We start from the raw sequence: 25,696 nt of genomic DNA, 5'->3' as shown, positions 1-25,696 counted from the left end.
CTCAGGGAGAAGATCATGTCGGTGGTTGATCTTTCAGCACGGAACCCGCACTGTGATTCTGGGTAGATCCTTTCGGCGACCTCTTGTCGCCTTCCTAGGATGATAGGAGCAAACAGTTTTCCAGTGATGCTAAGGAGTGAAATGCTGCAGTAATTATTGCAGTCACTTCGGTCTCCCTTCTTCTTGTACAGAGTTACTATGTTAGCATCCTGCATTTTCTGTGAACACAGCGGGTAAGGGTGTAGAACAGTAGGCTATTGGTCTCTTCCCACCCCCATGATTCTGGGTAAGAATTCCAGTGCGAACCCCCGATTCTCACAAACATGTAACTGAAAGGGGCGCGCATAATTAGGGAGTCCCAAAGCCAGGGCGGTGGTTACAGCTGCCTTCAAGGCTTGGAATGCGTTTTCTCTCTCTGGGGTCCATTCTACCTGCATAGGCGCCTCTTTTTCAGTGGCAACATTGAGGACTGCTTCATACAGGCGATATTCGTATATCCATTGTCGACATTAGCCGACCATCCACAGAAAGGAAAGGACCTCTTTCTTTGTTTTAGGTGGCGGTATCCGAAGGAAGGCTTGGATCCAGTCTGGTCGTATCTCCCAAGTTCTAGCCTTCAGGGTAAGCCCAAGATACTGTACTTGGGGCTGACAAAATTGTAGCTTCGTTCTGGACACACTGTGACCCCGGGCGACTAAGAACTGAAGCAGAACCAACGAGTCTTTTACACTATCTGTCAGGGTAGATGATGCCACTAAAATTTCATCGGCATATTGTATCAATATAGAACTCCCCTCCATGTGGCACTCATCCAAGTCATGTTTAATAGCAGCGGCGTACACAGCTAAACTTTCAGTATAACCCTGGGGTTGCCGAGTCCAGGTGTACTGCTGCCCCTTGTAAGTGAAGGCAAACGGATTCTGGCTGTCCGGGAGGAGGGGAATAGAAAAGAAGGCAGAATACAAGTGGACAACAGTGTAGACAGTAGTATCAGATGGAATAGATGAAAGAACCATGTTAACGTCAGTTACCATCGGGGCTATGGGAATTACAATATTGTTTACAGCTCGTAGATCTTGCACAAAGCGCCACTCATTATGCCTTTCAACCTTGGGTATAGGCAGTATCGGTGTGTTACAGGGGCTGACAGTAGATCTGAGAACCCCTTGTTGTAGCAGAGAGTCTATGACAGGGGCTATACCGTCTTCTGCCTCAGGGGCCAAATGGTATTGTCTGATGCATGGTAATACAGCATTCTTTTTTAGCATGACACAGTGGTCTTTTGCAGTGAGCACTCGGCCTACATGTGTCTTGTGAAGGGCCCACAGGTCTGCATTTACTGTTTCCAATGCTAAAGGACCTGTAGAACCTGACGGCTCAGGCGGTTGCTGTCATTGGAACTCAGAGGGTCTTCCAACTGATGGGAAATTCCCGGCAGATTTACTCTTCCTTCTTCACGCCCGTACCACTCGAAATCCCCAATACAGTCGATAATGGGGAAAGATTGTACCCGCTTGATCATAGGGCCTATCTGTTTTGCCTGATAAGGGGGCCGCATGGCAAGGGTCAAATGAGGTGCTGAGTCAAGGCGGAACAGGGATTGTTGCTCCGCAGAGATGTGTACCGGGATACCCAGTCCTTCCTTTCTAAACTAGAGATAAGTTTCAGGGTGTATTTTATTTTCTTGCCCCTCATGAGTGCATGTCTTTTCCCAAAATTTAGTGTTATCTTCCATTGTATACCACGCCACACAGTGCAAGCGGGAGTAATACTGTACCACTTGCAATAGGTCCCGCAAAGCTTCAGTGTGAGCCGATGGTGTCAGTTTGTCAAGTTGTTGCCTTAGGCAGCACAAGTTAACAGTACCGGGGTTTCCCCTGAGCTGCCAGCAGTATAATATTGTCTCAGACTTAGCTTCAGAGGTAAGGAGCAGGGGCATTAACTGGTGTGTCCAGGGTGACGGTACGTCCATATATATACCCTGAGGGGTGCAGTAAATAGTAGCTCCTAGTTTGCAAAGAGCCTGGTGAACCAACAGGGGCAATGGAGTAGTTTTGGATACTATCAGAGTTTCTTCTATACAATTGTCTCCCAGAGACAAAGTGACCTTCTTTGTTAGGGGTTCTAACAGGGGAATGCCAGCTACTTCCAGTTACTACCCTGTTTTGGCTTAGGGATAGTCCCAGGGAGGGGAGTACAGAGGACAGGGTAGCGCCAGTGTCCACCAAGGCTCGCAAATGTGTGTCTCCTATGCTAAGGGTTACCATGGGTTGCATTTCCGAGTCTTGGGTAAGTGATATAACCACTCTCTGCACCACCACCTCCCCTGGGCCCCACTATTCTGATGGAAAAGGGTGATTATAAGTAAAGGAGAGACCTTCCCTTTCATTTGACTCGGCAGGCTGTGTAGGTTCTCTATAAGGGATACTTTGACACTCCCTAGCACAATGCGCTTTCTTCCCACACTTCTGATATATATATCCCAGGACTTATCCATCCTCTGTCCCCTTCTTTCTCTTACATTACCTTCTCCCCGTTCCTGACTATAGAACTGTGTTTTATGTGCCTTAGGGCCATCTCATAGCCCAACAAAAAGTCCCTCCCTATCCATGTTTACCAGTGTGGTAACTATCTCAGCCAAGACATAGTCTGTCAGTTCAAATTTCGCATTTTAAAAGTCTGAGCCTGCTGTGGCAGCATGCAATTGAGGAGGGTCTGAATGGCCAGTGGTCCGTTTCCTTCCAACGGGACCCCGGCATACTCCTCCCAAGTATTCCTGAATCGGACTATAAAGTCAGGGGCTACCTCATTCCTTCTCTGCAGACAACTCGTAACTTCTCCTAGATCCCCGTGCCGCTGCGTTGCCCTCATAATGGCTGCTTTTCCTCTATGTTGCAACCAGTGTGCGAGAGATTCATTGCCCTCCTGATCATCGTTAGGTCGCCAATCCCCATTTCCCCCAAGTGGAACCAACACTGTATCCTTCAACGCGGCCCAGGAACTACCACAGGCACACTTCAGGAGGGTTCGCAAATCACCCGGGAGAGGTTTATAAATCTCACACATCTGTTCCAGCCAATGAACAAATGCAGCGGGTCTTTTTACTGGGTTAGGTGCCTCAGCTATCATGGCCCGCGCCTCTGCAGGGGTCCACGGCTTTAATATTGCTGTCTCCCTGATCATTATTTTTGGAGCTTGCTGAACTGGGTGAGAGGATGAATCGGGAAGGTCGGGATCGGGTGAGTGATGTCGGGTATGGCTTCTAGTTCGCGTAGCAGATCCTAATCGTTCTTCTAACTGACCTCCCCCTACTGCCCCCTCTTGTGGTTGTTCCTCCACGGAGGCGGGCGGTGCTGCTTGTCCTTGTACATGCTTATTCTGCTGACGCCAGGCAGCGACCATTTCTATTACCTCGTCCATCATTCCGTCCGGTCCTATGTTGTGACCATATTCCTTCCTGGCCTGGGACACCATTTGGCGTATCTGGGGATATAGCGGCACAGGAGTGAGATAGGGTGGTGGAGCGGTAGGTATCGCGGGGCCCTGATTTTTAGGAGAACCCGGTGTTTCGGGAGACTTCTTCCTTTTTTGCTTCGGAGGTTGGTGTCTTTTTGCTACCTCCATCCATTTTTCAAAGCACCCCATCATATACTCAAAATCCCAATTTGGATTTCCATTTCCGTTCGCTACCTCATCCCACCAGGTTTGTATTAATGGAATTTTAAAAACTCCCCCGTATGGCCAGTCTCCCAGTGACAAGCCGTAGAGATCACTGCTAAAAGTTACTGCTTATCGGTCGTCCCCGGTTTCCCAGGTCAATGTATCGGCAGGTGATCCCGGGGGAACCAAAGGGTCTCCTACCTTCTGTCGAGCCTTCCTCACAGTTCTCATTTGTTTCTCCGTTTTCTTCAAGGCCCCTTTCGATCCTGCTCGTCGGGACAGGGATGCAGGAGCAGCAGAAGTCACTCAACTGCTAGAATTTCCCATTGTCTGTAAAAAAAATCACAGTGACGCCGCGCGTTTTCTGGGAATCTATTTACAGCGCTTACCGGTGTAACAGTTTCGTCAGTGGTCCCTTCGTTCCTTTATCTTCAGGTCAGTAGCTACCCTTTCTTACTTTTCAGTCCCCCTTTCAGCTAGGGCATCAGAAAAATTACGGCCGTTTCCCGTTTCCGCTGGGATGCGGGTGCCTTTCCCAACTTGGAAAGTCCCCTCTTTCCACTCGGGTTCTTTTTTTATTGAATCCTGCTAAATTGCTTGTTCCACTAATTCCCTTCTAACTTGAAGGGTGGTAGAGCACTATGAGGATCCCATCCCTGTCGCCAGATTGTTGCGGAAAAGGTATTACTCAGACACAAACGGAGACCGCTTTTCAAAGTCTTTATTATAACATGATACGTATCATGGAGAGCTTAACCTCTTAAAGCAGAGTTCTTGAGACTCTCCCCGAATACACAGACTTTTCTCATTATATAAACATAGTATATTTTATCAAAAGCTTCCAAGCATGTTTGTGAAATACAGCATGCAAGCAGATAATTCCTTTGCTCAATAATCATGTCTTAGCACAGTAAAAAAAAATATAATCAGGTTACTATTTTCTTTATCTATTCGAAGCTACTTCGGCCTGCAACCTTGAAGCCAGGACAATTACACAGTTCAGCTATATTAAAAAAGCAGAACATCATGTGATTATGCTTTGATTACTCCTTCTCAAGCTAGTTAGTCCTTTACAGCAGTCCTGCAGGAGCAGTTTAAGGATGCTGTTAAAAAAAACCTCTTTAACCCCTTAGTATCTAGCTAGTAACAAAATGTCTTCCACATGTACCAAACGGAAGCTTGATGTAACCAAAATGCTAATTACCTTGTTCTGCAGGGTGCAGTTAAATTTCTGCAAAGATACTGGAAAGACTAATGCAGGTCACCACTATCGAGAAGGAAGGAGTTAATACTTTGAATTTGATTACATTTTAACATAACAGAGGAAAGTTAGAGGTAAATCAAGGCAGAGAAAATGGGAAAGGAGGAGAGTCCAAGATGGAAACAATATCTTACAAACAGCAATGAACTTTTAAAGATACGCCATGTTTGAGGAACAGCATCTTCTCCTCTGCCATTAGATTTCTGAATGGACAATCAACCCATTAACACTATTTCACATTTTTTTCTCTTTTTGCACTGCTTATTTAATTTTCATATACATTATTCTAATATAAAGTATATCTATGCATTGCATTATGCTCCACGACAAAGCAACAAATTTCACAACATACGTCAATGACAATAAACCTCATTCAAATTTTTATAAAAAACACACATGATCTTATGGACAGTAGGAGTCAATAAGTGGAAATGAGGGTGACTCTGCTATGTGAGGGGGTTGGCAATTAAATTAATGGATAACAGATGGTGGTTGTGGAGGAAGAGTAAACTGGGGAAGCAGAATAATTACTTGAAATTACCAGAAGAAAATCACTATGAATCCTGAAGACGTCAGATGAAAACACTGTGATTGATGATTTTGCTGAATTGAACAGATGCTTTGTATTCTCCTTTTTTGACTTATTATGATGTAACACTTGTTAAGATCATGATTACTGCTATACCTTAATCGCAACCTCAACTATCAGGGTCATAGCTACAAACTCTCACAATATTCTTGTGCTTCGTAACCTGTCAAAATCTCTGCCCAAATTCAGATGGGAGAGAGCCAAATTCTTGTCAGTTTTTACCACGGGCACCAATTTTCTCCACCTGTGGTCAACTGAACATTTCTCATAAAAGCTCATTAAGCATACAGTTGACAGTCAGCAATAGTAGTGCAAATTGCTTCATGAAGCATGTGTGGCTTGATAATTAATGGCTTATAACCTGTGGGATATGACTCAGTCCCCTGCTCCTGGTTTACACAAACCTAGCCCTTGTGTTTTTGCAAGTGTTATACATTTTCAATTCTTTATTTTTAAATTTCATAATGGGTGGCCGAGATCGTTTGGCAGTGAAATGTTGACCACCAAATAATTAAGTTGAAAATTACATTTGTAATGTTACATATTTCCAAAGGCTAGAATGGGTTTTCAGCAAGGCTGTAACAGCCCTCATGAAAAGAGAATTAACTTGATTTTAAAGTAAGCTGAGGTGGACAGCAAAACGAGGGGAATCACAATCCTTCCTCATGACTAACTAAGCACAAGAGCAGAATTCAGGCAGAAGCATTAACATAGAAGGTGTTACTTCCATAGGCGTACAACTGCAAAAAGTCAAGGATAAAGCAATCTTTGTGGGTCGGAAGGTTTACAAATCTTAAACTCATGTTACGTACTAACTGAAAAATTATACTAAAAGTCAAACACATTTTAGAATGAAATTATTGCAATATGTATATTTTAAATGGAAAAAAAAACATTTGGTTTGTGCACTTACTTCTGCTCAGTCAATCCCCAGTTACTCTCACCATTCATTTCAATCATGGGTGCATTTCTGACTTGGTGTTTACAATCTTATTCATCTCTTCTATTTTTTCTCACAGCTGCTAGAATATTTCATGAATAAAGGTGATCAGTGTATAGACCAAGGTGATGTATATGATCCTTCTCGGTTTAGTCCTGGTTCATTGAAAGCCTGTTTAGCTCAGAAGAACAGAAGTGATCTCATTGAAATCCTGATGAAGGGTTTCGGCCTGAAACGTCATCACTACCTTCTCCAATAGATGCTGTCTGGCCTGCTGAGTTCTGCCAGCATCTTGTCTTTTCATTGAAATCCTCCTTTTTTTGCACCAGCAGATATGGAATTTACTGGTCTGGCCTGAACAGAGCGCATTGTTCAGTTCTAGTCACATTATAGGAAGGATTTGCAGGCTTTAGGGAAGGTCAGAAAAGATTTACAAGAATGCAGGCCCCTATCCTGGAACCAATCAGGCAAATGGATTCATGGGGGTGGTACTCTTTTCTTTGGCTGAGGAAAGATTTAATGTGTAAAAAATTAGGGGTCTGATCTAACTGAAATTTGGGAAATTGTTCCTTTTGGAGAAGAGGTTGAGGCCTAAAGATCCTTGGTATAAACTAAAGGGCAAGGGAATTATGAATGATACAAGGGGAAATAAATTTTCCCTTAGCTTTGGTCACAATCCACAATTCTGCAGATTCGACTGCAGCCTTCAAGTGAGAGCTCGGTGATTTTAATGTGGTAGAGAAAAAGATGCTAAGCTGTACCAAAAGGGAACAAAAAGAACAAAAGAGTTGGTTTGATGGAGAGTTGTCATGACTATGATGGACTGAATAGTGCTTTTCTGTGTAGTAAGCATTCAGTGAAGAAAAATGAGATTGGACTTTTCTTCTACTCTAGATGGCTGATCACTTTTGACAGACTAAACACAGATCACAGAAACACATTGGCTTCACAGGAACAAAACTAAGTGAAATTTGATAATGGGCTAAATAAGGAGATAGTTAATCAAGTAATCTAAACTTCGATGAAAGAGAAGCTTCAAGGATCAACTTAAAAGATGGAAGAAATAAACCTAGATGGGTTCCAGAGCCTAAAGAGTGGGCAACAATTGTAGAGCACAGATGATCAGGGAAGAATAGAGAGCCACAAGGAATCACAGGATTCCTGGGTTTTGGAAATTATAAATCAGTGACTATGGATATGTGAGGCAAATCCCAGGAATCAGTGAAATGTGTGGAGCATGAAAATGGAAGGAAAATAAATTACTTAACATTTATTCAGGGAGCAGCATAAAATGGAGCTTTCTGAGGACTGTAATAATCTGCCTCCTTGGTGAGTATACAAATCAGATCTACAGGTCTTCTACATTTGGGGATGAAGGAGGAAGTTGTTTCATTGCACACAGTTGTTCAGAGTAATCTTTTACAACATGGAAGAAGATAACAGTGTTAACAAAACAGTGAGTACTGCCAAAATATGAGTGTAATATTAAAAATGTCAGTGAATATAAACAGGATCCTAATTAACAGCCAAAGAATTGCATCAATTTGCTGAATGCTTGAGCCTGAAGTAATTCAAATACTGCCCTGAGAATCTCCAGAGTTTTCCAACCAATAAATCAAAAATACACCAGGATGACACAGTCAATGGAGGTAGATCAAATACTTACCGTTCCCTTGGAGTGAAAGGCTACAAGCCAATAGCTTCTACCCTTTGTTAATATATACAGCACCATGCAAAAGTCTTATATATAGGGAAGGTGCCCAAGACTCTTGCACAGTACTGTATTTATCAATGTGGAACACAGAGCAAAAGAGCTGACAATGGCGAATGTGGAGCACCATGGGAAGGGTGTAGGACAGGTGGCAGAGAAGGTGTGCCAGGGCGAGAAGTGGTAAGAGTGCAGACACACCTAATCCTGAGACACAAGGGAAAGTAATTTGATTCCAGACAGCTGGTTTATTGATCATTACAGAATCTCTGTCTGCAATTTCCTGCTCCCTTCTCCTTTTCCCTAACTATGATTCTCTTCTCCCTGTCCCCTTTCCATTCTCAGTTCTCAATAGAGACCCATATCAGAATCTGGTTCATCATCACTCAAATGTCATATTTTTTTCTGCGGCAGCAGTATAGTGCAATACATAAAATTACTGCAGCCAAGGCTAAGGCAATGATTTCTCTGTAGCAGCAATGTTTGGGCTATGACTAGCAATAACAAGGCATGTTAGCCAACAAGCGGGATGCTGTTCTTTCTTGTGTGTCTGGGAGCAGGGATTTGTGGTCTTTTGTCGAGGAGAGATGAAGAAACAGGACGTGAACGGGGAGTGTTGGTAGTCCACTGGATGGAGTGGACTGAGGAGGGAGGGTCCGAGGGTCAGCTACGCTCGGTGGTCGACAGGAACAAATCGACGACACTGTAAGCTCCAATATTTGCGCATAGACTGTTTCATGTGTTTCATGAGAATGGACCCTTTTTTTGTTTCTTTACTAACCATACAGTCAAATAAGAAATTTTAAAAAATATACAAAACACACACACACACACACAATGGTGATTGAATCACTTTTCTGAAAACAGAACAAGGCTTTTATTGCCTTTACCCTTGTCATCGGTCACTCTGTGTTTAGGTTTTTTGTTGGATTTGTTGAATTGAAACAGAATTACTTCACTCATATGACATCACCATCTGTGGCACACTGAAGGCCATTCTGATGTCACAGGGATGTTGGCTTTCAAAATCTAAAATCTGTGATAAGGTTTCAGAACCTCAAGAATAGACCAAAAGCATAACTACCCTGTGAGAGAATGCATTGTAAATAAATATTTTTTTGAGTAAACAGCTGTGTCTCCCTTGCATTTAACTTATAAAATTTGTGTGGTTTTGACACACTGGATCCAGTATCCAACATAGTTTTATTTGGAACTCTACACTTACTGCTGCTAGAGAAATGGTTTACTATTTCAGAAATCTTGTTTTCTAACGCACACCTTCTGCATTTAATACCAAATCCATTCATCACAATCAACATTGTATTTGCTGAAAAATGTGTCTAAACTCATAGATCATAGCAATGCAAGTATTTTATACAATGCCCCATCTTTTTACCCCTGTACTCCACCCTAAGCAGTATTTTTCAAGTGATATGAGATACCACACAGCTGTGAGATCATAGCCACATTGAATCACCTCACCTTGTGAGCATACTCTAAGCACGATGTCCAATACCTCATAATCACCTGCTTATAGCTGAACCAGATTCTTACAATTGTTATAAACACAAGAGATTCTGCAGATGCTGGAAATCTGGAGCAATGCACGCACGCACGCACGCACACACGCACACACACACACACACACACACACACTTATACTTCTCAGTTTACATACCAGGAAATTTAGGCTGGAGCCAAATGGATTGTTCCATTTGACTGAGTTGGTCATTTCAACTCAAACACAAGTTCAAAGTTTCATGGGGACAGGGGACAGCCCCCAGAAAATCTTTGAATCTAGTTTGAAAAGTGAATACAGTTGGGTGTCAGGAAGGGTTTAACTCAGGCATGCTACATCATCTATTCATACCATATCCCCCTTATGAGGACCTCCCTTTGATCTTATCATCAGTGAATGGCATTGAGCAGCATGGGAATTGTAAACTCTAAAAATGGCATATAATACAATCTACCATTGTGTACTATTATTCCCGTTGAAGCATCCAGGCTTTCTCATTGAAACATATAGTACAAACTTCTTGCACCATAACATAATGGATGTAGGGGTGATATGTGTTCAGCTGGAACGTCGAAAGTCAAGATGCTGACTGAGAAAGACAGACCTATCTTTGGCACATAGAAGGAGATCAACAGATCATTTGATACTAAGGGAGTCAAGAGCTGGAGCAAAGAGGCATCCCTAAAGGTGAAAGATCAGTCATGATCGTACTGAATGGCAAAGCAGCAGATGGGGCCTCATGGCCTGCTCCTGTTTCTATCTCTTAAGTTCTTAAACAGAGCACAGTATACAGCCTAGCTGGTGGTTAATAAACCACTCATCTGAGTGTACACACACACACACACACACACACACTCACTGAACATGCAATCTCTTAATTGCTTTGTTTGCACTTAGCTCAACAGAAAATGTCTGAAGTGTAACACACTGCCTAAAGGCTGCAGAGAATCAGAGAATTCTGTGCATAAACTCAGGCTCTAGCTGAGTGCTGTGATATGCAATCTATTCTTAAATTTGTTAGGGCAAGCAGTGAGAGCTGGGAACGATGAATACAGTGGCAACACACACCTGTGATAACAGTGGACTTTGGACCTTAATTGTTAGTGAAGTTAAACAAAATGAGCTCATACTACCCCCAGAGAGAAAGAGATCAAAATAAATCAGATTTACAAGCGACTTGAAAAGAATATGCCCCTTTTCAACCATGTAAAGCTTTTCTTTCATCATGTATGTGATGTGGTATAGTGTATTAATCTCAGTCACATACTGATGTCATAACAAGTAAAATTATATTGAAGCATTTGGCATCAGAAACATTCCTGAATGTTGAATGAAAAGCATTAAATTCTATGATAACTAGAGGCCAATTGTGTATTAATTAATTCTATATATCTCAAATTATGCTCTTTACTGTTGTTTTTTTCATGCAGTCTACTGAATAAAATGATTCCTTGTATCACATCAAGGGTAAAATGTAATTTTACTAGGCATCATAGCTGTTTTGTACCTGCAGCTTACTATGAAATAAAGCAGTTTTAATGGCTAGCCCTATGGAGTGGAATGAACAGTCGATGTTTCCGCTGAGACCCTACATCAGGACTGGAAAGGAAGGGGAAGGAAGCCTGGAGAAGGTGGAGAAAAGAAAGCAGTAAAAGCTGGCAAGTGATAGGTGAACACACGGTCGAAGAGTCAAAGAGCATCACAGTTCACAGAAGGGGAAGTCGTGAGAAAGGGTCTCACTGAACTGCCATCGAAGGTAGGATTTAAACTTCCTCAGGCTGGGCATACCTCGAAGAGACTTGGCAGTGGAGCAGCAAATCAGAAGCACAAGAGATTCTGCAATTGCTGGAAATCTCTTGTGATTATAGACTTGTACCTTTGATTATGGAGCAATACTTTCTGTTTATGACATGCTGATTTTCCATGCTTTCTTGGTCTTTTTCTGAAGTGAGTATACAAAGACGCACACAGAAGACATGACAAACACTTTTGGACATCAGGAGGAACTGGTTTTGTACACAGACCTTATATTTCCTCAAGTTCCTTTCAGCCAATTAAATGCTTTTGTTGTCAGTAGGAAACATAACTGCTGATCTGTGCATACCAAGCTTCCATGGGTAACAATATGGTTATAATAAGATCATCAGCTTCCATGGTGTTGTTTGAATGATAAATATTGTCCAGGATATCAGAGTGAATGCCTTATTGCTCTTCTAACTGGGACCATGGGAGATTAGAATCAGATTTAGTATTTAGACATTTAGCACGTCATGAAATTTGTTGTTAAGCGGCAGCAGTGCAGTGTGATACATAGTAATTAAAAAAAACTATAAATTACAATGAGATATATTAAAAATACATTATGTAATGCAAAACGAAAGAAAAATAGTGAGCTAGTATACAGTACATAGGTTCATTATCCGTGAAAAGATCTGTTGGTGGAGGGGAAGAAGCTGTTCCTATAACGTTGAGTGTGTGGCTCCTGCACCACCACCTTGATGGTAGCAATGAGAAGAGGACATCTCCTGAATAATGATGGTCCTTCATGCTGGATGACACCTTCTTGAGGAATTGCCTTTTGAAGATGTTCTTAATGCTGGGGAGGCTAGAACCCATGAAGGAACTGGCTGAGTCGGCAACCTTCTGTAGCTTTTCCCGACCCTGTACAAGTGAACCCTCCATACCCAAATGATGACGCAACCAGTTAGAATGCTCTCCACGGTATATCTGTAGAATTTTGAGAGAGTCAAATTTCCTCAAACTCTTAATGATGTGCAGCCACAGCCATGCCTTCTTTGTAATTGGAGCCACAGAGTCATTGAAAAGTACAGCACAGAAACAGGCCCTTCGGCCCATCTAGTCTGTGTCAAACCATTTAAACCACGTACTTCCATTGACATGCACCCAGATTGGACCCAGGATAAATCTTCAGAGATGTCGACATCCAGCAACTTAAAACTGCTCATCTTTTCCACAGCTGATCCCTCTGAGGACTGGTGTGTGTTCCCTCGACTTTCTCTTTCACAAGTCCACAATCAATTCCTTGGTCTTACTAACGCCGAGTTCAAGTTTGTTGTTGTGACACCACTCAACCAGCTGATCTATCTCACTCCTAGACATCTCCGCATCATCATTTGAACGTCTGACAATAGTTGTATCATCAGCAAATTTATAGATGGTGCTTGAGCTGTGCCTAGCCACACGGTGTTGAGAGAGTAGAGCAGTGGGCTAAGCATGCAACGTTGAGGTGTGCCAGTGTTAAAAGGAAGAAATTTTATTTCTGATCTCCACTAAAAGGGGAATCTTACCCCAAAGGCTGCAAGGACTGCCAGCTCAAAGATTGTAATATAACATGAAGTTGAATATTCTGACCCAGAAATAAATGCACAGGATGTAGGTGTCACTGGGCACGAAGGAAGATTTCATTGTAACCTATCAAATATTGGAAAGCATAGGTAGAGAGGATATTTCCTATAGGGAGGGAGTCTAAGATCAGAGAGCACAGCTTCATAATACAAGGACATCCCTACAGACCATAAGTTAGTGACACTTTGGAGTTCATTGCCATAGACGCTGTGGAGGCCAAATCATTGAGTATAATTAAAGTGGAGGTTGATAGGCTCTTGCTTAGTAAGGGTGTCAAAGGTTACAGGGAGAAAGTATAAGAATGGGGTTGAGGGAGCTTTAAAAAAAATCAGTCAGGGCAATCTCAATGGACCAAATGACATCATTGTGCTCCTGTGTCTTACAGCAGAGTGGAACAAGGACGCCAAAGATAAAATGCAGAGTCCACGTATGTAACAACTGTCCCAACAATATCTGTTACGTCCACGTGGGTATCTTGTACGTGTCACGTGACAGTGGTGTTGAAGCTATACTGGACCTAAGGTAACGGTCCTGTGATGGTGGAGTGGCGTCATTTTCCCGCCAGTAGAGGTTATGTGACAATTTTTTCAACAGGGTATAAAAGAATGACCCCTCCCTGTGAGGAGGGGCAGTTCGTGGCTGCATTTGCCATTCTGACTCCATGCTGCTGCGTGGTTCAATATTATGATGCAGTTCCATTGAAAGGTGGACTTTTATTTAATGCCTAAAGTATAATAGGTCATTGCCGGCAGTTTCTTTATAATACTGCCAGTTAAAAATCAGTGGAGAGTGAAGATCGGAGTTCGGGAGCTAAAAGGTCGAGGAAAATCGATTTCGATGGTGAAACAGGTTCGACCTTGTCTGATCCTCATTCGGAAGGAATTTGTTGGCTGTACCCGTGTTAGCCCCTGTGAGAAGAGCAGAAAGGGTTGGTTGCACAGATTCGGCAAGGAAAGGTCAGTGCCTTTAAACCGTTTCATTTTCATTTTCGTAAATTCTCCAGGAAAAGTATAGTTCAACTGGGAACCGCAACAACATGACATGAAAGAGAATTTAAATTGTCTAAAAAAGTCTCTCCTTTAATGAACTGTAAGCATTTTGAACTTTCGCAGTACTACATTGAAGAAATGTTTTTGCAAAATCGCTTTAAGAACTGTTTTTGCTTTATCCCTTTAAGAACTGTTCAAGCTGCAGCACAGCAGCTGATTTTCGGTTGCGTTAGTCGTTTGTTTACTTTTGAGGTTGCTTTTTCAGTGTTTAATAAATGTTTTATTTGTTATAAAAAAAACTCTGCTTCACCTATATATTTATTGCTGCTGAATCTGTAACATATCATACAAGGACATAACAAATAGGAGCATTAGTTAATGCATTTTAAGTTGATTTAGCAAAAAAAAAGTGATTTTGTAATGCACCATTTGCGATCATTGGACGTCCCAAAAAGACAGAGTATGAGAGTTTTCAAAATTGCAGACCCTGGACAGCGTTTCTGAAATTCTCCGGTTTCGGGGGACAAAAACGCTGTTTTAGTGTGGACTTAGGGTAAAAAGAAGAGAAAAAATCTTCGGTTACGGATTTGTCTGGCATACTTGTTGACGTAGCCTTAGTCCCACCCGTCCAGGTGTGATGCCCAGGACTCCCACTGCGAAGTCACAATGGCTGGGTGACCAGTTGACACAAGCAGGGAAACCTGCAGTTACAGACAACTTCCACGCTTAGTACATTTAGACCCGTAGTACAACAGAGAACAGTGGAATTGTTAACTGCACATGTACTAAAGCTCTGCAGATTTCCAATAAAGGTAACGATAGAATTGTGGCAGAACAAAAAAAATCCCTGGGGCCTTACCTCCGCTCTGAAGCAAAATAGATCTCTTACAGAGATGCCAGCAATGGGCCTTTCCAATCAAAGCAGCAAAGGGGGAAAATATTGCATGCAGAACCACAGCTACACAACTTTCCTGCTCTCTCCATCAGCTGGCTCTCAGCTTTCCTGATCTCTCCACATACTGGGATAAAAGTTATTAAACCAATGGGGTAGGTTCAAACTGGGCAGAGATCTGAAGTGCAAACATCTAAATGTTTCTTCTTGTATCTTACAGAAAAGTTGAAGGCCATCAAATTGATGTTGGTGATTGGTGAGTAAAGCCATTCTCACTTCACTGGGTGAGAGCTTCTGAGATATGAAAACGGAGACTTTAACAATCCACTGTGAACCACTGGATTTCAGCCGAGCTAAGATGATCAGAATAACAATAATTATATTAAATGCAGAGCAAGGTTGATCTATCATTTAATATCTACCTAGAGTGACTGCGGTAAACATGATCTGTCACAGTTCCATCATGTTAGAGCCATTTTGGTTGTACATGTAGACACCTTACATATTTGAAGGAGTTTGTGAGCAAATGCTGTCACTTGCTGATGGCAGCAGAATGTCATGATATGAAATAGTTAAATTTCTGGAATAAAAACAGAAGATACTGGAAAGGTTCAGAAAGTCGCAACAGCTGTGCAGAGAGGAACATAGTTAATATCTCAGTTTGGTGATCTTCATAACCGAAGGGTTTGAAAATTGGTGTATTTTCAAGTTGCATGGAAAATGGCGAGTGATTAACTGGAGGCTCTGGTACCAATGGCAGTGGTGCTGGCTGAGGGAATGCAGTTATCTCATGTTACACCTCTCCTCTTAAGGAGAAGGAATATTATTACTTCTAGGAAAGATTTAGTGGGATATTAACCAAGTGAAGGCAAATAACATTAGATGGGGGGCATTTTTTTAATATAAAGTATGGACGTGTTGGGTTGAAGCATCCATATAACTTTGATTCCATTACTAACAATGAAACTCAGTTTCTCCAGCTGGGACAAATAATGAAATCTGTTGCAGGCTTATGAGAATGCGGTGGGGGAGTGGGAGGTGTGCAATGTCTTAAGAAGAGTGTCAGTTGAAGTGGCATGTCTTAATTCTTTTTGAAATACGGATATTTTACTGTTTACAGATTTGCAAAAGTTTTCAGTGACAGCCCTATAGATAGAACTCAGTTGTGTGTGCTTTTTCCTTATGTTTGCCTTGGCTGAAAATAAAACTGCAGATCTTGATGCTGAACATTTATCCTGCATCTGTTAATAAATGTGTCGAAAATAAGATACCTAAAATCAGCAAAGTACTTGTGTGCCTTGAAACAGGATTTGTTAAGACTTTTATGAAATGTCAATGATGCAGTTGAATGGTGCGCAAAGATGCATGCACAGTTCATTAATCTAGGCAATGAATGATAATTAACTCTTTAAATGTTCAGAATGGGTTCTGGATGAAAGTATTACTGTATCTTTGTAATGAAGAGCAGTGTGGTGTGCAGTAGCGTTGTGGGCCTTGTTCACATTATTTTGATTCCTCCTCTGGAAACCTATCATTTCAAGCTGCAGTGACTCAACTGCTTATGTGTGTGGGTGCTTGAGCTAGCCTGCTGATGTTTACTCCCACTGTACATTAAACCTCCTCTTTCACAATTTATGCTTCCACATGTCTCTCTTGAGTAACTTGTTTACAGTTGACACGACTAGTGTAATTTTGCACAATCAATGCAACATAATTAATTTTTTTTTTCTTAATGATGCTTGTAGGTGGTCCCAATAAGATGTGTAGCTTGTAATTTGAACTGCCAGTTATGTAATCAGAAGGGTGGGTTAGGAGAAAGCTCAGGGTTACATGCCCCCATTTGCAGTCCAACAATTCTTATTAGAGTATCTTGTTAATGCAATATCCTGTTGTCTGTTGGCCAAGATTAGGTAACTTGTAGCTTCTTGGACTGGTCCTGGTCCCACTTCTTTGCAGCCTGTCCAATGACAACATAATTCACGAGTGTGGGGTCACTTTAAATTTGGCACACCCCTTTACCCCACCCCATTCCTTCCAAAAGTCCCCTGCCTGAGCCCTTCCTACCCTGTCGGTCTCCACACTGTTTAGATTTGCTAATTATAAGAATGATGAATGGCATCACTTTGTATTTCTGCTCCAAGTTTATCTTTGGTCCTGCCTCTGTAAATAATTTGACTCTTTGTGAAGTTGCTATTTCCTCATGATAAGAATTTCTTATGTCATTGTGTACCTCTGCTTCCATCTCCATCCTGCTGGAATTTCAATTATGCCAATGTATCCCAAATATCCTTACCAAGGCATATAGGGCTCAAGGGTTTTTTTGAACATAAGAGGCTGGTCTCTATCAGCCACTCCTTAACCAGCCATTTATCCAGCAGTTGAAATCCCTGGAACAATACCACCAAAATGCCTTACAAAAGATTGACAAATCAGCTGGAAGGACAGACAGCATACTGTAGGAAGCTAAAATGAACAGCATTTCCACCATGATAAAGCAACACCAACTCCAATGGATAGCTCATGTCATTTGAATGTTAAACACATCACCCCAATCAGATGCACTGCACCTAGTTTAAGGCAGGTCAGTGAGCCCCTGGCAGGTAAAAGAAAATGTTTGAAAGATATCAAAATCAGCTTGAATAAATTCAACATTAATCAAAAAACTGTAGAGACACTGTACTCAATAGTACAATGAGTAAATATTGTACTCATTGCTCATTACTCAGGCCAGGCAGCTTGAAATATAGAAGGCTGTTTCCTTGCTATTTCTGTTTCATTTTTGACTGGTCAAGGTTGTTAGCCCTAAGCAGGTTAGCCCTGAGTCTGGAAGACTGGTGGACCACGCTTAGTCTGACCACTACACTTTGACCTGTTTGACATGGGTGACCCTACCAGGAGCTGAAGCATAAAGCCCTGACTCCAGGCAACAGGGCTCTGCGTGTCATTAAGGCATGAAGTCTCCAAACACTACAATATCACTGTGGTCTTCCTGGAGGAACTCGACACCTAATCCTAGATCTAATTCTGTAGGTAATCCCAGACCTGACTCCATAATGGAATGATAGCTATACATTTTATTGTGCTAGCAATCTAGATTCAATTCCACTGCTGACTGTAAGGACTTTGCAGTGTTCTCCCTATAATTCCATGGGTTTTCTCCGATTTTCCCGAGTTTCCTGGTAAAATGTGCTGTGTTTCAGGGAGCCCTGGATCAGGGAAATGGAGACAGTGTGTGAAAATGAGGGAGAAATACGGCTTCACACACCTGTCCACAGGTGCCCTGCTACAGAATGAGGCAAACAGGGAAACAAAACGAGGTAAAAAGATTAAGAAGATAATGGTTGAAGGAGGCTTGGTTCTACCGGTGAGTACCTATCACCTGCTGACCTGCATTGCAAACAGCTGTTCCAGTATGGAGTCCAGTAAACTGTTTTAACCTTCAATCCTATCTCCTTCTGCTCCAAAAGAAAATTCTTATTAACCTTATCAGTGTGGATAAAGCCTTTCCCTTGTAGCTCTTTTCTTGGAAGACAAAGCAGCCTATTTTCCCGCATGTCAATACTGCAATGTAATAATGTTCAATCTGTTCTAGTGATGTTGGTTGAGGATAAACATTGGTTGCAGCATAGCAGAATAGAATTCCTGGTTCCACAAACACCTGACTTACAGAGATTGTTACCCATAATGGAGCCATCAAACTCCAATCAGCCACCAATGACCACACTCAATTCCAGGGCGAGAGGTTCCCTCAGCTCCATCCCACTGCCTCAGCTAGGTCCTAGGAGGTACAGTCATGAAACTTGAGGATGCTCAACGTCCACCCAGTAACTCCAGCTACACAGCCCCTTTAGGTCCTATCAGAAGCCTAGAGGATCATAATTATTGCACACGGGTAGGTACAGAATAGCTTAAATGGAAGCCTGATGCACATTTACCCCAATCACAGCTGGTTGGTGTTTTGACTCTAATTTAGCTCCATGTCCCCAAGCTAATATGTCAAACCTTTATGGAGAAAATCACCATTTTCTAGGAGAATTTTCCATGCACCTCAGATTTAAATGACCAGCCCCAAATCTTGTAACTGTGTCCCCTTATCCAATATCTCCCATTGGCAGAAACATCTTGACACCTCTTTATTATGCCCCCTAGAGAGCTGAGATGTCTCTGTGTACAACGTGCATTCTTCTAAACTCCAAAGAACATAGGTCCAAGTTCTTCAGCTGCCTGTGATAGAACCCTTCTCTTATTGCTGGAACCAGTCAATGAAATACCATAGAGAACTGTTGTTTTCCTCCAATCACCTTAAAAGTGATTATATTTCTTGTATTAGCCATTTCCACCCGGAAAAAATAGATGCTGGATTTCCTCTCTTATCATCATATACATTTCTATCAAGTTACCACTCATGTTCCTTCGCACCAAAGAGATCAGATAAAAAATTATCTCTAATTCTTCAGCAATATCCTGGTAAATCTCCCATGGACCATCTCTAAAGCTTCCACATCCTTTCCTATAATGAGACAACCAGAATTAAACTCAATATTTCAAGTGTGGTCTAAACAGGGTTTTATAGAGCTGCAACTCTACCTCCACACTTTTGAACTCAATACCCTGCCAAACACACCTTATGCCTTTTTTTCCCCAACACACAGAGAGGTAAGTGTATGAAGCATGCTGCCAATGGTGAGGACATGTAAGACACTTATATAGGCGCTTGAATTTAAAAACTTGGAAGGAAGGGTTAAACTGGTCATGGAGTTGATTAAAAGGTCAGTACAACGTCATGCTACCCTATCAGTTTGCAAGGCAACTTTGTGGATCTATGGACAAAGATCCCATCCCAATATCCCTCTGTTCCTTCATGCTGTTAATAACCCTATCTTTCACTTTGTACTCTGCCCTCAAGTTTGACCTTCCAAAGTTCACTTCACAAGTTTCTGGATTGAACTCCATCAGGCGCTTCTCGGTTGAGTTCTACGTCCTGCCGCAGCCTATGTTGGCCTCCTGTTGTGATTGATCTTCTAATTGGTGACTGGTCTTCTGATTTTGGCTCTTTGTTTTCAGGGGATCATGCTGGATGTTCTGAAGGATGCAGAATCTGAACGTGACATAAGGCTTCAGAATCGATGGTTATCACCAGACCTTGTAACAGGCTGAAAAATTTGATGAATCAGTGAGTGTTGAGATTGACTACACATCTAGTGTTCTGCCTACTCTCCTCCCACCCACTCCTGTCCTCATCCATCCCTCAGAAACACCCCATGTTAAAATGCAAAGCTGAAATATTGTGATAGTGAGAGCTCCGATAATTCCCAATGAATCAGAATTGGTTTACCGTTGCACAGCGGTACAGAGAAAATCTTTTGTTTGTGTGCCATCTGCTAGCAGGGGAGATTGTCGTGTAAATTGTTGACTTTGTGGCAGCAGTACCATGCAGTCATCATAATAGGAGAAAAACTGAATTACTTTAAGTTTATACATTAAATAGTTCAATTAAATAAATAGTGCAAAATTAAAAATAAAGAAGTATTGGGGTAGTGTTCATGGGTTCAATGTCCACTCAGTAATCAGATGGTGAGGGGGAAGAAGGTGGTTTCAGGCTTCTGTTCCATATGTAACAATGGGAAGAGGGCATGTCCTGGGTGGTGGGGGCCTTAATGATGGATGCTGCCTTTTGTAAGCATCACAACTTGAGGATGTCTTGACACTATGGAGGTTGGTGCCCATGATGGAGATGACTAAGGTTACAAATTTCTGCAGTTTAATTTGATCCTGTACAGTAGACCCTCCCCCCATACCAGACGGTGATGCAGCCCATTCGAATGCTCGTCACAGTACACCTGTAAAAAATTGAGAGTTTTGGTTGGTGGAAATGGTCACTTAGAATAATGCAGTCATGGAGCAGGTGCTCAGATCGATCTCTGCATGGCGATGCATTAATTTGATGGCCGTATCTTCCTCTTGGTTGCAGGGAAAGTTATTAACAGAAGGGGTTCAATTTTATTTGTAGAGGCATTGAGTTCAAAAGTGGTTATGTTGCAACTTTGTAAAACTCTGGTTAGGCCACATCTGGAGAATTCCATACAGTTCTGGTCGTCCCACTATAGGAAGGGCAGTGAGGCTTTGGAGAGGGTGCAGAAGTGGTTTACCAGGTATAGAAGGCATGTGCTATCATGTGCGGCTGGACAAACTTGGACTGCTGTCTCTGGAGTGCTGGAGGCTGAGGGGAGATCTGATAGAGGTTTATAAGATTTTGAGAGATGTAGATGGAGTAGACAGGGAGCATCTGTTTCCCAGGGTTGAAATGTCTAATACCACAGGACATACATTAAGGTGAGAGGGGGTAGATGTAATGGGTATGAGGGGTAAGTTTTTTTGACATTTAACAATTTATTCTGCCGGTTAATTTCTGATTATCAGTTTGCAGAAAAGAGACTAATATACTTGTAGTTGCATGGCAGAATCCTTGTGAATAAACTTGTTCAGTATCCATAAAAGGTATTTCTTTCATCTGTATTTGCTAGCATTGGGACTGAAAACAATCTGACCATAACTACGCTAAATTATTTAGTCCTTGGTAATGAATATGGGCAATTTGTCAATAACTGCTCCTATAAATTCAAAGAATCAAAGTACATTGATTACCAAAGGACATATACATTATAGAACCTTGAGATTTGTCTCCTAACAGGCAGCCACGAAATAAAGCAACCCAAAAGAATCCATATTTTAAGAAAGAGTATTGAACACCCACTATGTAGAGAGAGATAAAAACATCATGCAAGCAAATGAGGTTCTGAACTGAAGCCTGCAGAGAGAGTCTCACAGTTCTCACAGGGCTGAGTCATGGAGCAGTGATCTGACCAGCCAATCTCTTGCCTTGGGTCCCAACACACTGCCCTTCTCAATCTTGCCCGGTGCCTAAATCAGTGTCCAAACCTCAGGTTTAATCACCCCGATACACTCCGGGACCTGGACCCCACCGCCTCGATTCAGCCTGTAACTGACCTCTCCGATTCTGCACGCCACTTAAGCCTCCATCCAAACATCGACTTCAGTTGAACCGGTATACACTCTGGGGCTGCCGCCTCAATCCGGCCTATCAGTGCAGCATTTAAAACGATTGAACCTCGGATCTTCCTCACGCTCGTCGATGGGTCCGCTGCCTTGCCTCACCTCGATTCTGCCACATTGAATTGTCTAGAAGTCCAAAGGGAGGTTACAGACTATTACTTGCAATGATCATGTGCCAGGAAAAGAGTGGTTAACAAAGTGCTTGGTTGTTTTCTTTGTTTCATTGGCCACCAGCCAGAAATCGCACCACCTTCAACCAGAAGCCCCATCTTCCCCATGGACAAAGAAGAGTGACAAAACCAACCGTTCAAAGAAAGTGCAAAATGGTGACAAAAAAATGAGTGAAAACACAGAATACAAAACACAAAAACCAAAAGGCATATTTCAGTTCAGTTCAGCTCAGTGTTCATTATCTGCAGACGACCCCGATTCAAAAATTGCCCAAAAAGGACCAGAACCAGAACACATCATAAACCTGAATTAGAGTCCGAGTCTACAATCCACATCAATTAAACCTTGCTCTGACACCATGGCGGGAGAGAGGTAACACTCGAACACAAGGCCCTTCATTCCTTTGGAAGAAGAGAAAGGGAGACGGAGAGACCACCCCCCCCCCCCAACCTTCTCCAGCAACAGCGAGCGAGAGGCCGGTAAAACAGGTCCGAGCACTTGCTCGCCTCCACACTCACCTTGATGATTTCAGTCTTCCTCAGGGCTTTAATCGGTGAGTTCGGCGGGAGATGGAGTCTATCATGGGCCTGAGCCCCATCTCCTGCTTCCTGGATTTAGTCACAGCCTCGTGGATCACTTTTGGTGACATCAAAGGTCCAGATTGCCTGACTGGCCCAAAATCACACGGCTAGAATATAGATAGCACACACTAAAAGTAGCAGAACCATATCTGAAGTAAAAAAAAGACATAAAAAAGTGAAATAAGTTGCTTTGTGAACTGTTTTCAGGGCATCACTTTTGGTAGCTTTGGTGGCTGGGTCCATCTTCTCCCAGAATAGTATTACAGTTACAGAGAAAGTGCAGAGCAGGCTGGTTATGAGGTCCAATGTGAGTGATTACGAGCTCAATAATTCATCTTTATTATACAAGAGGTTCATTCAAGAACCTTGTAACAGCGGGATAGAAGCTGTCCTTGAGGCTGATAGTACATGCTTCAGGGTGTAAGATATTCTACTTGATGAAAGAAGGGTGGAGAAAAGAGGCTGTCCAGGGTGTCTGGGGTCATGAATTACATTGGTCATTTTCTCCAGGCTGTGGGAGGTGTAGACAAGTGTCCACGATGGGTAGGCTGGAATTCATGGTGAGTTTCTGTTCACAACTTGTCAAGGACAAAGGATAAAAGTATCATGTATCTGGGGAGGTGGGATAGACAGAGGGGAGAGGTGTGTAAACCATAAGTGTTACTTTGAATATTGTGTGTTGTCACCAGTGTGCTGACCACTTTAGTGAAATTCATCTTGGTCTCTCTTAGATTCATGGGGAAGGAACAGAGAAGGAAGTTTTCCAGAGCATCGTGAGTATCATCGATGAACTTTAGCGGCAGAATCTCCGGGTCAAAAAATCCCACAGGACACATTTCTCAACAAATTCACTCAAGTAAATTACAAAGAAATGAATTGATTATACAGAAAATCTGAGGCAGGCAGGTCTGATGGTCAAATGCGAATCACATTTCTTACCACTTTGATTATTAGATGCATCATCCCACTTGTGCTTCAGTGCTCAATTCATGTAAATCTGCTCATCTGGGTCATAACTGAAGACGTTCTTCATCTGCTGACTGAAATTAACAGTGAGACAGGAAGCTAAATCAGCTTCATTATTATCTCAAATATAATAAGCATTCATACAAAAGCAAAATATAAGGTATGAAAAATATAGATAATTCTGGAACAACACAGTTTCGATACCATTTGCAGAGGATTGATTGCTTCACACTTCTGTACAATTAATCTTTCACCAATGCTTTTAAAAATGTCATCATCAAGCACTATCAGTGGATTGAAAGATAACTTCTCTAATGCATAAAGGTTAAAATATGAAATCAAAACAAAGAACATAAATAAAAATACCTTATTCTAGTTACATTCTTTGATAAATGTATATTATAAGGACATAACTATATCCTGACCTCTTCTCCCTTTTATCTACTTCTGATGTCTCATATTGTTCTTGTGAAATGAAGTCAAATTTCTCAGGATTTCTCTCAGTTTCATGGGCAGGTCTGAGATCTGTTGATGACAAATCATTATTGAGATATTGCAATTAATGAATACTCAACATAACACATCAGCATTTGAAAGGACTGACTGTTAATGAGTCCATCAAATAACGCATTCTGAGGAATAAGCAGCAATGCAACATATAGACCTACTAGACTAACAATTAGTACATCAGCAAAATAAAGGCTGTGTATGATTTGGCAATATGCAAGAGCTGCTTCAGTTAATTCAGCAGGATGTTTCAAAAAGAAAACACTTACAGAACAACTCCAATTGTCCAACATACTCGGCCATTTGGTGGTGTCAGACTAACTGAATTTCTGGGTGTCTATTGTCTAGAGGACTATGAGCTAATCTTTTGGAATTCCTAAAGTAAGTACATGCCTGGCACAGCATTGGGGGACAAAGGTGTTGTATTGTGCTGTAGGTTTTCTATGTTTCTAAGTATCATCACCACGCAGATTATGCCCTCTTCTTGATGCAGGAAGTACAGAAAACTTAAATCCCACATCCCAAGATTCAGGAACAGCTAGTTTCCTGCAACCATTAGTTGGCTTAACTGTCCTGCAATATCCTAATCCTATCTCAGTAATTCAACAATTGACAATCTCTTGCATTACCACTGATGTGTGTCTGATTGTGCGAAACATGACATGTAAAATAAAGCAGTCACTTTCTTCACTATCTCTATAAATTACAACATGTAAGGGGTTTCTTCTTTTATGCTAATGCTAACTCTAATAAAATGGCTTCTTTGTTATGTTAAAAATAGAAATGCTTCTTTGTTATGGTTAACTGTTGAGAAAGTGCTTTTCTCTCGCAGCTTGTTTGGGTTATAATTACCGATGACCAGGATTGTATTCTTTTGTTAACCAATTGGGATAGATGTTATTCTTTCTTGTGCGTCTGTACGCTATTGTTTTGCGGGATTTGGGGTGAAGGCGCGATGGGGATAGAGAGCAGAGATGTGATGCTGTAAGCTGGGCGATGGAACAGACCCTGAGCGGGAGTCCGAGGCCCAGGGTCTTCGGCGAGGAGAGGAGACGAGGACTGATTTGTGTGGATCATCTGGTCGACCTCTGTTGTTGGTCCCAGGCGGCGAGTCGAGGAGGTCAGAGGGGATCGAAAGGTGGCAAGAAGACTTTGTTAACCGAGCTCCAACAGTTGTGCATGAAGTGGTTGAACTTTGATAAGTTTGGCACCTTTTACTTTTCCTTTTATATTGTATCTCTATTAAGTACATAGTTCCAGTAAGATCTATAAAGTGTAATCATTTAATGGCATATGGGGTACTGTGTGTTATTTGGCATGGTGGGGACATCACACAGTATCTACACAAGCCGATTACGCAGTTTGGCGTGGCTGAAAGCTACTCTCCCTAGACGGAAGCAAGCTAAGTGAGCCTGAGGCTTACCAGGGGGCTACATACACTCAGTTTGTTCATGGCCTTTTGCTGCTGTAGCA

General features: G+C 42.0%; 1 protein-coding gene across 1 annotated transcript; it reads left to right on the top strand.

Moving 5' to 3' along the window:
* Window positions 1–3,376: 3,376 nt before the first annotated feature.
* Window positions 3,377–25,386, top strand: LOC140740949 (adenylate kinase isoenzyme 1-like). Its single transcript, XM_073070592.1, has 6 exons — window positions 3,377–3,526; window positions 3,914–4,095; window positions 15,145–15,180; window positions 18,125–18,288; window positions 19,989–20,097; window positions 23,482–25,386. Exons 3-5 carry the CDS (start codon window positions 15,168–15,170, stop codon window positions 20,079–20,081), a joined length of 270 nt encoding a protein of 89 aa, XP_072926693.1. The 5' UTR covers window positions 3,377–3,526; window positions 3,914–4,095; window positions 15,145–15,167; the 3' UTR covers window positions 20,082–20,097; window positions 23,482–25,386.
* The last annotated feature ends 310 nt before the right edge of the window (window positions 25,387–25,696 follow it).

This window comes from Hemitrygon akajei, chromosome 17, assembly GCF_048418815.1.
Source record: "Hemitrygon akajei chromosome 17, sHemAka1.3, whole genome shotgun sequence".
In the NCBI taxonomy this organism is placed as follows: domain Eukaryota; kingdom Metazoa; phylum Chordata; class Chondrichthyes; order Myliobatiformes; family Dasyatidae; genus Hemitrygon; species Hemitrygon akajei.
The sequence above is the reverse complement of the archived record's forward strand: the minus strand, read 5'-3'. Positions and strand labels throughout refer to the sequence as shown.